We start from the raw sequence: 13255 nt of genomic DNA on the forward strand, positions 1-13255 counted from the left end.
GACAGGACCAATGTGTTTTATTACCATGAATAGACATGACACTGAATCCTTTTCCTTAATATTGTTGGGTACTACTGTGATACTGTGTGATGTTACTCAAGTGTTCTCAGTCTGTGAGACAGACTAAAAACATGGGAAGAGAATGAGGGGCTTCATTCAACAAAAGATGCCACTCTGAATCGATCCATGGATGTTGCAACTATCCAATTTTGACATGTAAAACACTAAAAGATGTAGAGTCAGTTAAGCATTAACAACATAGAAACAAATACTCATTGTATTCACAATACTGCACAAACGACATTACATCAGACAAAAAAAAACTCTTAAGATGTTATATCAACCTGTAAAGACGGGTACAAACATCTGATTTCAACTTTAAAACATACTTTCCAGCGAGGTTTCTGCTTGATAAGTTCACCTTCAGATTCTATGGGGAAATTCTGTTGGAGTGGAACAAGTCTAAAAAAATGGAAACTCCTAATGGGTGACTCGTCTTTCTGAAAGGCATAAACTCATACAAGCAGTTTGGAAAAGGCCATTTTGTGCCATACACCATCTGCTTTCATCAGCTGTAAAAGGTGCAACGCAGGATTTGTAACAACACTTTACATAAGATTTAATAGTAACACCTAAAATATGAAGATGACTGGATCATTTTAGTTATTCAGACTTCATTTAATAAGAAGGCCAATAAAAGTACTATAATTCACAGGTACAATTGAGACTGAACTCAAGTTTTAGCTTGAGTCACTTCTATAAATAAAACACCAAAACAAATCCTACATTCACAATCATCAGTAACACTCCTTGTGTCTCTTGGCTGTGTAGTAGATAATGAGGCCCAGGGTGATCAGCACCCCTGAACCTACCAGAGTCAGGAAACCCACCACAGGCCTCTTGACCAGCACATGGCAGCCTAGGCAGGGCTGAGGCATGCTGGGACACTGCTGGGGTGCAGCTCCCTGTATGGGGAAGCCGTTGTGCTGGATGATGTTGCGATAGTTGGAGAGAGAGGCCTTGGTGATGACCTGTTCGTGGACATGGCCGTACATACCAAACCCCCGGTCCCTTTGGTCGTTCAGGGCGTAAGCAAAGTAACCCTTCAGGTTTACACCATCCAGGGTGTACGCTGAGGAGGAGAGCGGAGGTAAAGATTCATTTTCAGTTATCTGTGTGTATACATGTGAAGGTGAGGTGGTGGGCTGGGTATGTGATAGAAAAATAAGGTAACACTTTTTTTTTTCTTCATTTTAGCCTGTAATAAACAGGACAGCTGTAGACAGTAAAGGGGGAGAGAGGGGGAAGATAAGCAGCAAATGGCCACAGGTCATATATGTATTTATAAAGCCTCTATTTGTAGATAAAAATCCCCCCCCCCCCCCCACACAATTGTTTTCCCGCTATGGATACATTGGTAATTACAAGCACTCTAATAATATACTTAAAGGAGCATATAGTCTGAGTTTTTGTTTATTGTAAACTCAATTTATGCCACTATTTTAATTTACCTTTACTTTTCAGACATTGCTGTTTATAAAGAATGTCTCATAGTTATGATTTGATTTACTGGGCAACAACTATAAGACATTTCAAAGACCAAATGAAAAGTTTCTTAAAACATTCAACATAAAAATTTAAAAAAAAAAAAAAACTCATATTTCATCATGGTTGATGTATCTTAGACTTAGGTTTGGAGTGTCTAAACATATCACGCTACATAAATAAACAAACTTTTCTGTGGGTCGATGCCCCCTATTGGTGACAGAGCAAACTACAACATACAATAACATTTTGCTAAGTGCACCTCATAGCATAACCATAGACTGTATGCAATATTAAGCATAACACAATGGGCCCTATTTTCACAATCTGAAACGCAAGAATCAAAAGCAAGTAGCTTTGTGGGCGATCTCTAAAATGGGTTGGTCTGAAATGGCTAGGTGTGGTTTGGGCGTAACGTGTAATAAACCAATCAGAGCGTTATTTCACATTCCCTCGAAAGCAGGCACACGTGTTTTATTCGGATTGCTATTATAATGGTGGATTTGCCAGGCGCGCGCCAGGAGCGGTTCACAGCCGAGATCGATATTTGCTATTGATTTTACTTTGTAACCAAATGCAAATAAAGAAATGTTACAAAAAAATACATTCCAATGTTTTGGTATAACTCTCACTAAATCACGAGGTTATGAACGCACAATGATATTTTTGCAATGTAGTCAAACATTAGACCGAGATTACCTCACTATAGACTATACAGCTTTTCTGTCTCTTCTCCACTGTGCTGCTGCTGGGACATTTGGTGGCATCGGCACATGCAGTTCAACATCACATCGCCTTAAGTCCTCTAAAAGTTCCTCATTTATGTCATCGACACGACACATACACAATTCATGAAAATGTGGTGTAAAACAAGGTCATGTTTTTCCTTGTATTTTTGTATGGTTTGCAGAAATGGGAACTGCTGGGTCCGTGAGATGAGAGACATGAGAGACTTCATTCCCTAATGTAGGCCCACTGTCGTGAGACCGTGGAGGGAAAAGTCCACTGTGCATCGGGTTCAAAATAAGAATAACACATGCGTCGGTGCTCAAAGTCAATTGCGCTGTGTGCAAGATAGGGCCCACGTGTTGTTGGGTGCAAGATAGGGTCCCATGTCTCAAAGTGCCAGCCAAGGTCTCCACTGATTGTAACCCAACGCTGACAGGTAAATGGATAGCTAGTAACCTTGACTCCACAATTGAAGTGTAGAGTGTGTATCTATGTTGATATTTGGGTGTTCTGAGTCAGCTGATGATTCAGGGGTCAGTGACCTAAATACTTGTCTAATAATTAAGCTCTTTTCCCCTTGCTGGCCTAGTAAGGGGAAAGCGTCAATCACTTCTACCGGATTGATCATCTCAGTACACAAATGCATTGATAACTATAATCAGCTCCCAAGTGCATTATAATCCTGTACAATCTCAACAGCTATTTGTGTTTGTAGTCTCACCTTTCAGCGCCTCATTGATGTAGTTGTACAGGTAGTAGACTCTAAGGCTGTCTTTGAAGCGGGCTGGGTCTTCCTGGACCCCATTAGCCATCACATAGACAGGTACATCACTGTAGTGCTCTTGCACCTTACACAGCAGAATAGCAATGTTTTAGTTTGTTTTTATCTCTATCAAGGATCTTCTATCAAAGATTATCACATTAAAACACTTCACTTGAGACTTTCAAGCCAATAATCTAAACCACTGAATCACATGTGCAAATGTAGGGACGGCAGTCAGACGGGCTCATGCAAATAGTGCTTTTACGTCATCTAGCTAAAATATCATCTAGAAGCCACTAGCGGTTACATTTCCCTTAATTACTATTAATTAATAACTATTGTTCATTTCAAAAGTTTAACTGCTGGACGCAAACTTTCTCCTACGTCACTGTAAAGTCCATTTTCAGTGTGCATTGAGAATTTACAAATTCTGCACAATGAAGGGCAAACATGCAAGTGAATGAATGAATAAGCAAAACACATTTTTGAATGGAGGAGGACTATAAAGTATGTGTGGTGCAGGTGTTGTAGTAGCAGGGTAAATCTACATGCGTTTTCCCGGCTGTCTCGGATCAAACTGGATGACGAGTCTCACCCAGCTGAGGGCTTTCCTCAGGCCCCAGGGCACAACAGGCCTCGGGGACATGATCCATGTGGTGTCTATCATGTGCTGCACCTCTAGCATTGCTGTGTAGGTGTACCTGCACACATGGAGATAACAATAAAGCTGTGTGTCATAAACAAACAAAACATTCTCATTATTGCATACCTTTAAGATTAGGGACATATCATTACATCAGGACAAAATATTTTCAATAGTCGTCAACTAAATTTATAAAAACTATAGAAGGGGGTGTCCAGTGGCGTATAGGTTAAAAAGCACATAAAATTACCTCACAGCCCTCTCTCCCCCCTTGTTTCCTGTTTGTATGTCTTGTGTCACTATCAAAATAAAGCCCAAAAATGATCATCTTACGAGTCTTCCTTGGCATGTGTCACCAACTTTGTACTGAAGTGACTAATGGCAAAGAAATCATACGTCCCTTTAACCAGCTGTCTGTCCTTCTCATTGAACACTGGCAGGCTGTGAACACACACACACACACAAGTTAATAGTTTGGGCTTAATTATTATGGTATATACTTAAAATGTTGTCAATAATGATGTACTTCTACAACACATATCCCACCCTATTACACCTTTGAATAATCCCAATACAACCCTTAAATCATGTTACAACCACAACATCATCAATACATTGAATAACAGAGGCTAGATGATCTGATTTTTGCAATTGTGACTCTAAACCACAATACTCATTCTATAGCTAACAAAGCAACTGTATTGAAGAACAAATCAAGTATTTGTACTCAAGTGAGTTGAGCTGACGCAGCCAGCTCCTCATTCCCAGAGGGTAGTCCCCACTGCCAAAGACCGGCTCTGCAAACCAGCCAACGCGGAAGTCTAAAACCCTTTTAGCTGGTTCCACGTCTTCACGGCTGAATGAAAACGCCGGTTCGACCCAGTCCATGTGCAGAGCCAGAGACACCTGAGACACAGCCCAAAACATGCTCCTGTTGACTGATGTGATTCAACCTATATCTAGTCTATATCCAAGATGTTACACTTCTGGGATTGCTCCGGTGTTTCTGGTCAGATGTTTGTTACCTTTTACTTTCTTTGTGTCGTAATTTTAAACTCCAGTGGATTCATGAGGACTATCGTTAACTGCTCCTCAGAACTCTGCAGGGTAAAGTGAGACCGCTAGCTAGAATATCTGTCCAATGTGAGTTTTCTGTTACCTGACAAAAACAACTTATGAACGTCCACATTTCACCACAGTAAAGTTCCTTCCCAAGGCTGTTTTGAAGCAACATTGTGGCTCCATGCGGCGCTCAGTATCGCCCAAGATGATTGTGATTGGTTTACAGAAGTGTCAATAAACCAGAGCCCTTTTTTTTACCCTCCCGGAATGCTTTGTGGACTGACCAGACCCTCCTCCGCAGCACTGTGGAGGAATGTCTGGCAATGCGAGACCAACCTATACCTAATTCATGAAAGCTGTTACGTTGATTATATTTATTGTTTAAAACAAATTGTTAAGTCCTCTGGTGCACAAATAAGTGTGGTATTTCACATGACTTGCAATTTATTTGGAGTAAACAGAAAAAAAGAACCCTACACAAAAATCTCTGCAAAAGCTGGCTGTTTGAATGCTTACATATAATAAAACAACAAACCGGTATGATTAAACTATTCAAATAAATATAAGTTATAAACAAATGCTTCTACTGACCTTTCCTCTCTGTGCATGTCTGAACTCGCGGTCATAAGCGTGCCAGGCCAGAGCGTGCGCGCGCAGCATCTGATGACCCTCCTGGTAGCTCACCATCTCATCGTTGGGCTCATTCAGCGTGATCCACATCTTCACATGGGCCCCTAGTTCTCTGTAACAAAGTCTGGCGTAGTCTGCAAACGCCTCTGGAGTCTCCCTGTGAAATAAATTAAAATGTGAAAATGTTATGTATACACTAAGATAGCATTTATGTCCGTTTCTATCATAAAAACATGACAACGCATATTAAGATATCAAGATCAAGACAACACTAAATGTGCCAATAAAGATGAAAATGCCAATACATCAGATTGTTCAATTATCAAAGACACTTCAAATATTGTGATTATTATTAGTTAGATACATTATTACAGGATAAGTCAAGATTATTACATAGCAGCAAGTGATAGGGGCTTCGTATTGATGGCAAAGAGGACAGACTATTCCTGGGAAATAATTCAATGTTTACTCTCACATCAGACCAGTCCGAAAATCATGGGAATTTGTAAAAAACATACCTGATAGAGATGGATGTTAATCAGTGCTGTGTCCATGAAGCTTGCTTAATATTCATGTAAATAATCTCAAAATTTAAATCCGGAACTGGCTGAAACCTACTGGAGTTAAAAGAGCTTTAACCCCAGAATCCTCACTGCATCTGACCTGTTCATCCACTTGTTGGTGGTGTCCAGCGGGGCCGGCAGGCTGCTGCGCTGCCGTGTGTGGTGCCACAGAGTGACCACAGGTGTGATGTTGGCCTGCAGCAGCTGATGGGTGAAGCAGCGGTAGTAGCCCAGCAGGGTGGTGTTGGGATAAGCCACATCGCCGGTAGGCACCACAGCTGACCAGTTGAGGGAAAAGTGGAAGTGGTTCACCCCCACTTGCTGGATTTCATCCACCTACAGAGAGGAAGGAGGATAAACATATCACCACTTTAACTTATGATGAAATGGCACACATACACACCTAATGATAAATGTACCTTTTTTAAAACAAAAGCCTGTTGCTGAGGCAATACCCTATACAAGCACATATACATACAAGCAAATTAGTTGTTTTTAAAAGAAACTTTAAAAGTTGGATTCCATTCATTTTATTTTGTTCGGAACAGCAAAACAAACATGATCCCACAATAACATCTCACACAAATGTTCCCATAATGTGGCAGTTATGGTATCTGTGAGAAAAAATATACTGTCTGTGTGTGTGTGTGTGCGTATATATATATATATATATATATATATATATATATATATATATATGTACACACACACACACACACATTTACTGTATATATATATATATATGAATACACACTTTGTAGTGCAAAATTGTTCTTTTCCTGTACTTCTGTTTTGAGTGTATTTCCCTATTCAAAGATAAAAGTGTGACTGGTAGGAGGACCTACCTGTTGTCGAATGGTGGCATAATCAGCACAGTGTGGTGTCCGGCGTACAGGTGGCACACTGAAGCCCTCCAGCCTCATCAGCTCTCCATTGTTGGAGATGTTCCACAAGTAAACACTGAGGTCTGCAAACTGGCTGGGCGTGGTCTCCACCTACGACATGAAAACACACACCGATGTAAACTCGCCCTCTCACCCTGTGTTTACCTAAAATCGATGCAAATCCAAATAAAAGCCAAATGAAGAAAATCGATAACAGCTGGCCGTGTACTGTTTAGCTCAGCTGGCAGACAGTCTGAAGTAATGTGGTTTATGATTAAGAGAGGATTCATCGTCGTGGCCGTTTCTGAGCTGGACTTTCACCATTTAAAATGCAGGTTCCAAATTACATGACGTAACTTAGACAAAAAGACGAGGAATTGCAGCTACTAATTTCCTTTCTCACAACACTAAATCAAAGAATAAAATAATATTGATAATACACAAGCTTTAAAATGGTATTGTGCTTTTTGCAGAGTTAACAAAACTTCACACTTTCTTAAATATTAGTGAGGCTTATACTTAATATCAAAACCAAAGTTAATACATTGTTAATGTTTCCTTAAGTCCCTCTATTTTGGAGGAAGTATTTTTGTTGTGTTTCATTTATTATTAGACCTTTGCCCTTTACCAAGTCCCCCATCTTAATCCATTATATACACACTACTTCCTCTCATCTTCCACATGCAATGATGCATACACGCACACACACTTACCTGTATGGAGTTGGCAGATACACCCCAGGCAAAATCACATGGGAAGATTCCTTGTGCTGGTTGGTTCTCTGGGAGTTCTGGGAAACCGTTCCTCTGGATGACGTTTCTTTAAGAACAATGAGTAATTAGTTTCATCAAAAAAGAGGCTACCTTTTGTTAATGGACAAAATCAACATATGCACAAATCTCAATATTGTGCATCTTTCGTCGAAATTGTCACTCGTATTACACGTGAATCATGTGAATAGTATGTTCAGTACCTGTAGAAGGTGGCAGATGTCTTTGGCTCCCTCTTCATATCAGGAGTGTTGAAGTCAACATAGTAAAGACCCCGTCTTATCCCATATTCCCTGTGCCACTCGAAGCCGTCTATCAGAGACCAGGCTGTGTATCCGATCACGTTCACTCCATCAATGATGATTGCTGTATGGCAAACAGACAGATGGACAGCCTAGATTCAAGTCACTTGTTTTTGAGATTTCAGTTTCTTGTAAAATGGGAAATGGGAGACTACTGTAAAACGGACTATGTCATTACTCACATTTTAGTGCCTCTGCGATGAACCTCTTGAGGTAGTACATGTGTTTTGGGTCTTCGGTCTTGGTATTGCCGAGAACATACCTGTGTTGAGAAGTAGTAAAAACAAGATGTTCCACAACACCAGAACCACACATAAGAACATCACAGACGCACAGGCAAATCAATACAACTTCCAAACCTACCAACCACTCTGCACCACAAAGATCGGCGGCTTGTTGTATTCTGCATTGACCCAGTAGAGCAGCATCCTCAGGTCCAGATCCTCCTGCTGCCCAAATTTCAGGCTGTCGTTGATGAGCTGGAAGCTCAGGGCCGCTCCGTGAGAGAGGGCGAAGAAGTCGGCTGTTCCCTTCACCTGCTCCTTCTCCTCCGGGGTGAAGGAGGGCAGCCGTGAGCCCAGCCTCGCTTTCATGCAGGGAGGGTAGTCTCCATCTGTGAACAGGGGCCGGGCGAACCAGCCCAGGACGTGGTCCAGGGAGCACTGACACTCCCGCAGGCTTTCCAGGCGGGTACGGCTGGGCTTGATCCAGTGAGAGGCCAGCGCCATGGACAACTTGCCCTGCTGACGGGGTCGGTAGTGGCGGTGGTAGAGATGCCATGCAGCAGCATGAGCCTGACGGAGAAACATACAGAAGGACAGAGAGTGAAAGGATGGGTAGACCAAATGGAAGGAGGAGAAGAGGAGGTTGGAGAAGATGGAGAGGATGACAGGTAAAAAATGATGATGAAAGAGAAGAGAAGGGTTGGGAAGGACAAAAATCTATCAGTCAAACTTAGTTAATTTGACTTCATTTAGGTCAGTGCAGTTCAAAGTTCTTCCCAGGTGAAGGACAAACTAGACTAATAAGACAATTGAATGGTAAACATTCACATACAGGGAGATTTCTGAACAACACAAATGTAAAGATTGATTAAAAAAAAAATACAATATAAAACGTTTAAAAAATAGAAAAGAAAGAAAAAGAAAAGAAATAAAGAAAGTAGCCATAAACAGTGGGGGAACTGTACTCAAGTACTTTCTCCTTTACTAGAGTATTTCCATCTTATGCTTCTTTTTTTTTTACACCAATTCAGAGAATATTGTACTTTTTACTCATTTACTTCACAACTAAAGTTGGAACATGTTTTACATTTAAACTCACCTTAAGGAGATTATGTCCAACCCGGAACGGTAGATCGGGGTCGTTCTTTATCCCGGGAGCGAGCACTCCGGTACCATACCCGTGCCGTGCCACCACAAACGGGTTATCGATGGTGATCCAATACTTAACATCATTCCCGAAAGTCTGGAAACAAAAATCTGCGTAGTCCCTAAAAATCCCCACAAGCTCCGGGTTGCTCCAGCCGCCGAGGGTCTGCTGGAGGTGCTCGGGCAGGTCCCAGTGGTAGAGCGTGACCACCGGCTGCACGCGGATCTCCCTCAACCTCTTGATGAGTGTCCGGTAGTAGTTGGTGCCGATTTCGTTGTAACTCCCGCGGGTGCCGTTGGGAAATATCCTAGACCAGGACAGTGAGAACCTGTAGTGACTGACCCCAAGCTGCCTGATGGCTCGGATGTCGGCGTGGATGTTGTGATAGCTGTCGCTGCCAACGTCCCCGGTAGCCATCCGGTTCCCACCGCGCGTAAAAGTGTCCCAAACGGAGAGACCCTTGCCGTCCTTCTCAAATGCGCCCTCCACCTGGTAAGCCGCCGTTCCCACGGCCCATATGAAATCCCCGGGGAAGGTATCGTAGAGAAAAGCCTTGTCTCCTGGATAGGGCAGTTTACTGAAACGCCCCCATGTTTTCAAACCAGCGTTGGGCTTTGCGGCTGCAGAGGTAAAGCCGAGAAATATCAAAAGGGCGAGTAGACCACTCATGGTGCCCATCAGTACTGGTCTCTGATGCCTCTAATAGTCATTTCACCAGGCTTGGGGTCCTTCAGTGACCATACTGCGGGCTGTGGAGTGCAACCAGCCAGCTGTGAACCCACCACTCGCCACCTCTATAAATCTGTGAATGATTAGCCAAAGCACCTGACGCACAAAGGTCTCCAGGCACAGCATGACACAGAGACACATTAGTTTAGGTTGTAACCAAATGGAAACATAAGAAATCATTTTATCATCATTTTATTTCATTAGTCTGTTAAAGTAAGGCCTCAGTTGTGCATTTCTACCTGAATTTGATAATACCCCATTTACAGGACAGAACAGGGTAATGACTCAGGTGCAAAAGCCTTAATATGATCTCAGCACCATTTTCATACATCCTCATGTTGGCAGATAATCTCATAGCTGCATTTAATGGGTCACATTGTGTCAAGAGTACAAAAACCCATCTGCATTTCTCACTGGATCAAGTTTAGTCCGGTTCAGTCAGGAGCGTGGGCAGAGGAGAGCGGAGGGGTGAGGAGAAGATAGGCAAACAGCAGCGTCAGTGTAGGCTACCCTGCTGCAACAGGATAACAAAGACATATGGAATAGTAAAAAATAAAAAAAAGGCTGCATTTAAAAAATGAAAAACGGTGGCATATTGAAACCCTTTGAGGGTGTGGTACAGCAATTTGGAATCCAAAGTGCCCAGACTAGTTTAATGATAGCATAGCTTGACTTTGCCAGAGCTTCCTCCACCAGCACAGCAGAGGGGGGTCTGGATAGTCCCCCTGATGCAGGAAAACAGACTCACCTGGCAGCCCAGCAGCCCTTTGTGATCATGGCCCATCATGGATTATAACCAGGGGCAAAACAGTGTGTGAGTTTTTCCACCAAACTGAGCTGCACTGGAAAGTTCACATTTCAAGTGTACACTGCCGGTCTCCATATACACATAACACAGGAAGAACACCATCAAGTGACGCTTAGCAGCATGAGAGAAAAAAAACTGGTTATGACGGGACGGCCTGTGTAGTAAATCAGAGCCAATTCAAAAATACAGCTCATAAATCTGGCCTTAGAAGTGAAGAGGGTGAAAAAATGAACTTGAAGTTGGGTAAAACAAGTCATAGGATTGACTTTTTCTGCTGGTTGATCATCAGTTACTTACCACATTAAAAACATGTAGCGTGTTTACTATTTAATGTAAAGCAATACCTTATACAAGCAATTCCTTCTGGTAGGGTCCAAAATCTTAGTCGCTGTCGTGTCCTCTTTTCTTTCTTAAAGTTTTTGGCCTATCAAGACAAAAAATTATCAAAAGGAATTGTTCTTTTTCAGTGGCATTCAGCAGCTCCTATATGGCAGCAGGTTTTGGACAAAGCTGTGTCACAGATCCATACAACGTACTTATTCTAAGCAGGTATTGACATGAAGTGTGTTCTTGAAATATGACAAAATAAAATTAGGCCGAAAACAGCCAGTACCCGTACAAAAAAATACATAAAAACAGTCACAATTGCCAATATTTCCCTTCCATGTGGTGCTACTATGCATTAAAAAATAAAGATTGACATTTCTGACTGCAAACTTCCGATGTGCTTTTTTCACAGCAGCCATAGTAGGAAAAGCTCAGGCGTTACTAATAACATCAACAATGGATCTGTTATATTCGAGTGTCCGAGCCATGACCATTTGTGAACATGCACAATCCTAAAACCAAAGACCCTGAAACTGAAGCAGCTAAATAAAAGATTAGCGTTTAGTCACCAGACATCTATGAGCAGATCTAATAGCCTGTAGGTTATTACTACACGTTGCTAGGTAACAACAGCAACAGTCAGCCAGAGATAAACAGCTGTGAGGAGTGTCATTTGTGACCACCAATAACCGAAAAATGGAATAAGTAGCCTAGCTCCTCAGTGAGAAGCATGCATTTATTTAGGTTTTTTTATCATATTTGTGTGAATCTCACCATTAGCTTGAGACTTGGAGATGTTGCCTAGCATCGCAAGCGGAATAGATGAAACGCACGTCTTTAATATTAAAAAAAGTGACGCATTATCCATGGATCTAGGAGACTGTACTATCCCTTACCTGGTAAAATGTTTCAAAGGCATTGCATCTAAGACAGGCTATGAATGCTCTGAACAGGCTCAATTACAGTCTTACATTTTTTAAACAAGATGAACTTAAAGCAGATTTTGTGATACTATTTGTCACATTTTCTTCCCAATTTCCCTTACACCTGAAGGCATTCCAGATCATCATCATCTCCTGCATTAGAAACAAACCGATTAATCCAAGATTTAAGAGAAAGAATCCAAGAAAAGAAATCGAGAAAGTCAGGTTTTATAGAGAATTATATTGATACAACGGAGGATCTGACTGGGTGGATGTGAAGCCATATTAATCAGCAGTGACAAACACTAAAACCACAGCTGCTCATGACTTCCATCTACCAGTAAGTACAAACCTAAAACTGAGACGCACACTACAATCTTTTCCACACCAGAGGCAACTCTACATTTGGACAGCTTTGACATTTTTTTTTCTTTTTTTTTTTTTTTAAATGTTCAATACATTGTAAAAAAGGTATTAATAAACAGAGCTGTAAACAAAATCGCACATTTTCTTTTTAAGTAAAAGGACACAATTAACGTCACAAAAAAGATAATGGTTAATCTCTTTCGGTTTTTGAAAGTGTGACACAGAGGGAATGATTGATGAGCAATATTGCTTTATGGAAGCACTTTAATAATATCAGCGGGTAAAAGGCTTTACAGCATCCTCCCAGTCAGCGTCAAACACAACAACAGAACATGAAACAGACATAAGAGACTATTTACAAGAGTGATCTTTTTTGATTTTCTGTTAAAATTATTTCTACTTAATGTGGCGAACATCATCACAATGCAACACAATGCAACAACCCACAGCTAATGATACTGATGTACTGAAGTAGTGTGCATGTGGTATATGCAACTGTGTGAATTTGTGTAACAGTAGGAGCTTCGGCATTTGAAAAGTTTAAAAAGTTCAATGTCCATATTTTTTCCCTACGCCATTCCTCCACGACTTTAGAGTAGACATGCCACTTTTGTTTGTTTGTCATCCATGTCCATGTTTATTTTTTTGCTCATCTTCTTCGCCCTGCTGCCTTCTTGCGACCCTAGGGGAGAACAAAAACACAACAGTTGGGTGAAAACTCTTGACAGAAAACAGAGCATATACAGTTGTGTTCGAAATAATAGTGCCTTTAGAAAAATGAGTAAATGTCAAAATTCTTCAAAGAAATTGTACTTTAATGAACACAGATACATTGGGGAC

General features: G+C 41.4%; 2 protein-coding genes and 1 long non-coding RNA gene across 4 annotated transcripts in view; 1 reads left to right on the forward strand and 2 right to left on the reverse strand.

Annotated features, from left to right (window-relative positions):
* Positions 1-3: 3 nt before the first annotated feature.
* Positions 4-10059, reverse strand: kl (klotho). The gene is made up of 13 exons (XM_034889559.1): positions 9215-10059; positions 8255-8685; positions 8074-8153; positions 7793-7955; positions 7533-7638; positions 6781-6930; positions 6036-6271; positions 5334-5529; positions 4408-4586; positions 4014-4121; positions 3628-3738; positions 2996-3117; positions 4-1132 (listed from the first exon to the last, which is right to left on the reverse strand). Exons 1-13 carry the CDS (start codon positions 9938-9940, stop codon positions 798-800), a joined length of 2943 nt encoding a protein of 980 aa, XP_034745450.1. The 5' UTR covers positions 9941-10059; the 3' UTR covers positions 4-797.
* Positions 2577-13255, forward strand: part of LOC117955232 — a 16252-nt gene continuing 5573 nt past the window's right edge. Inside the window, exons 1-2 of the long non-coding RNA XR_004658991.1 lie at positions 2577-2630; positions 2757-2767. This is a non-coding gene — a long non-coding RNA (uncharacterized LOC117955232). The remainder of the gene's footprint in view (positions 2631-2756; positions 2768-13255) is intronic.
* The window catches only part of pds5b (PDS5 cohesin associated factor B), a 30769-nt gene continuing 29784 nt past the window's right edge, over positions 12271-13255 (reverse strand). For both annotated transcript variants that reach the window (XM_034889557.1, XM_034889558.1), the window contains exon 35: positions 12271-13097. In XM_034889557.1, the coding sequence (XP_034745448.1) occupies positions 13065-13097 (33 nt within the window). In that variant the 3' untranslated portion in view covers positions 12271-13064. The remainder of the gene's footprint in view (positions 13098-13255) is intronic.

The sequence above is a fragment of the Etheostoma cragini genome, chromosome 13 (genome assembly GCF_013103735.1).
Source record: "Etheostoma cragini isolate CJK2018 chromosome 13, CSU_Ecrag_1.0, whole genome shotgun sequence".
In the NCBI taxonomy this organism is placed as follows: domain Eukaryota; kingdom Metazoa; phylum Chordata; class Actinopteri; order Perciformes; family Percidae; genus Etheostoma; species Etheostoma cragini.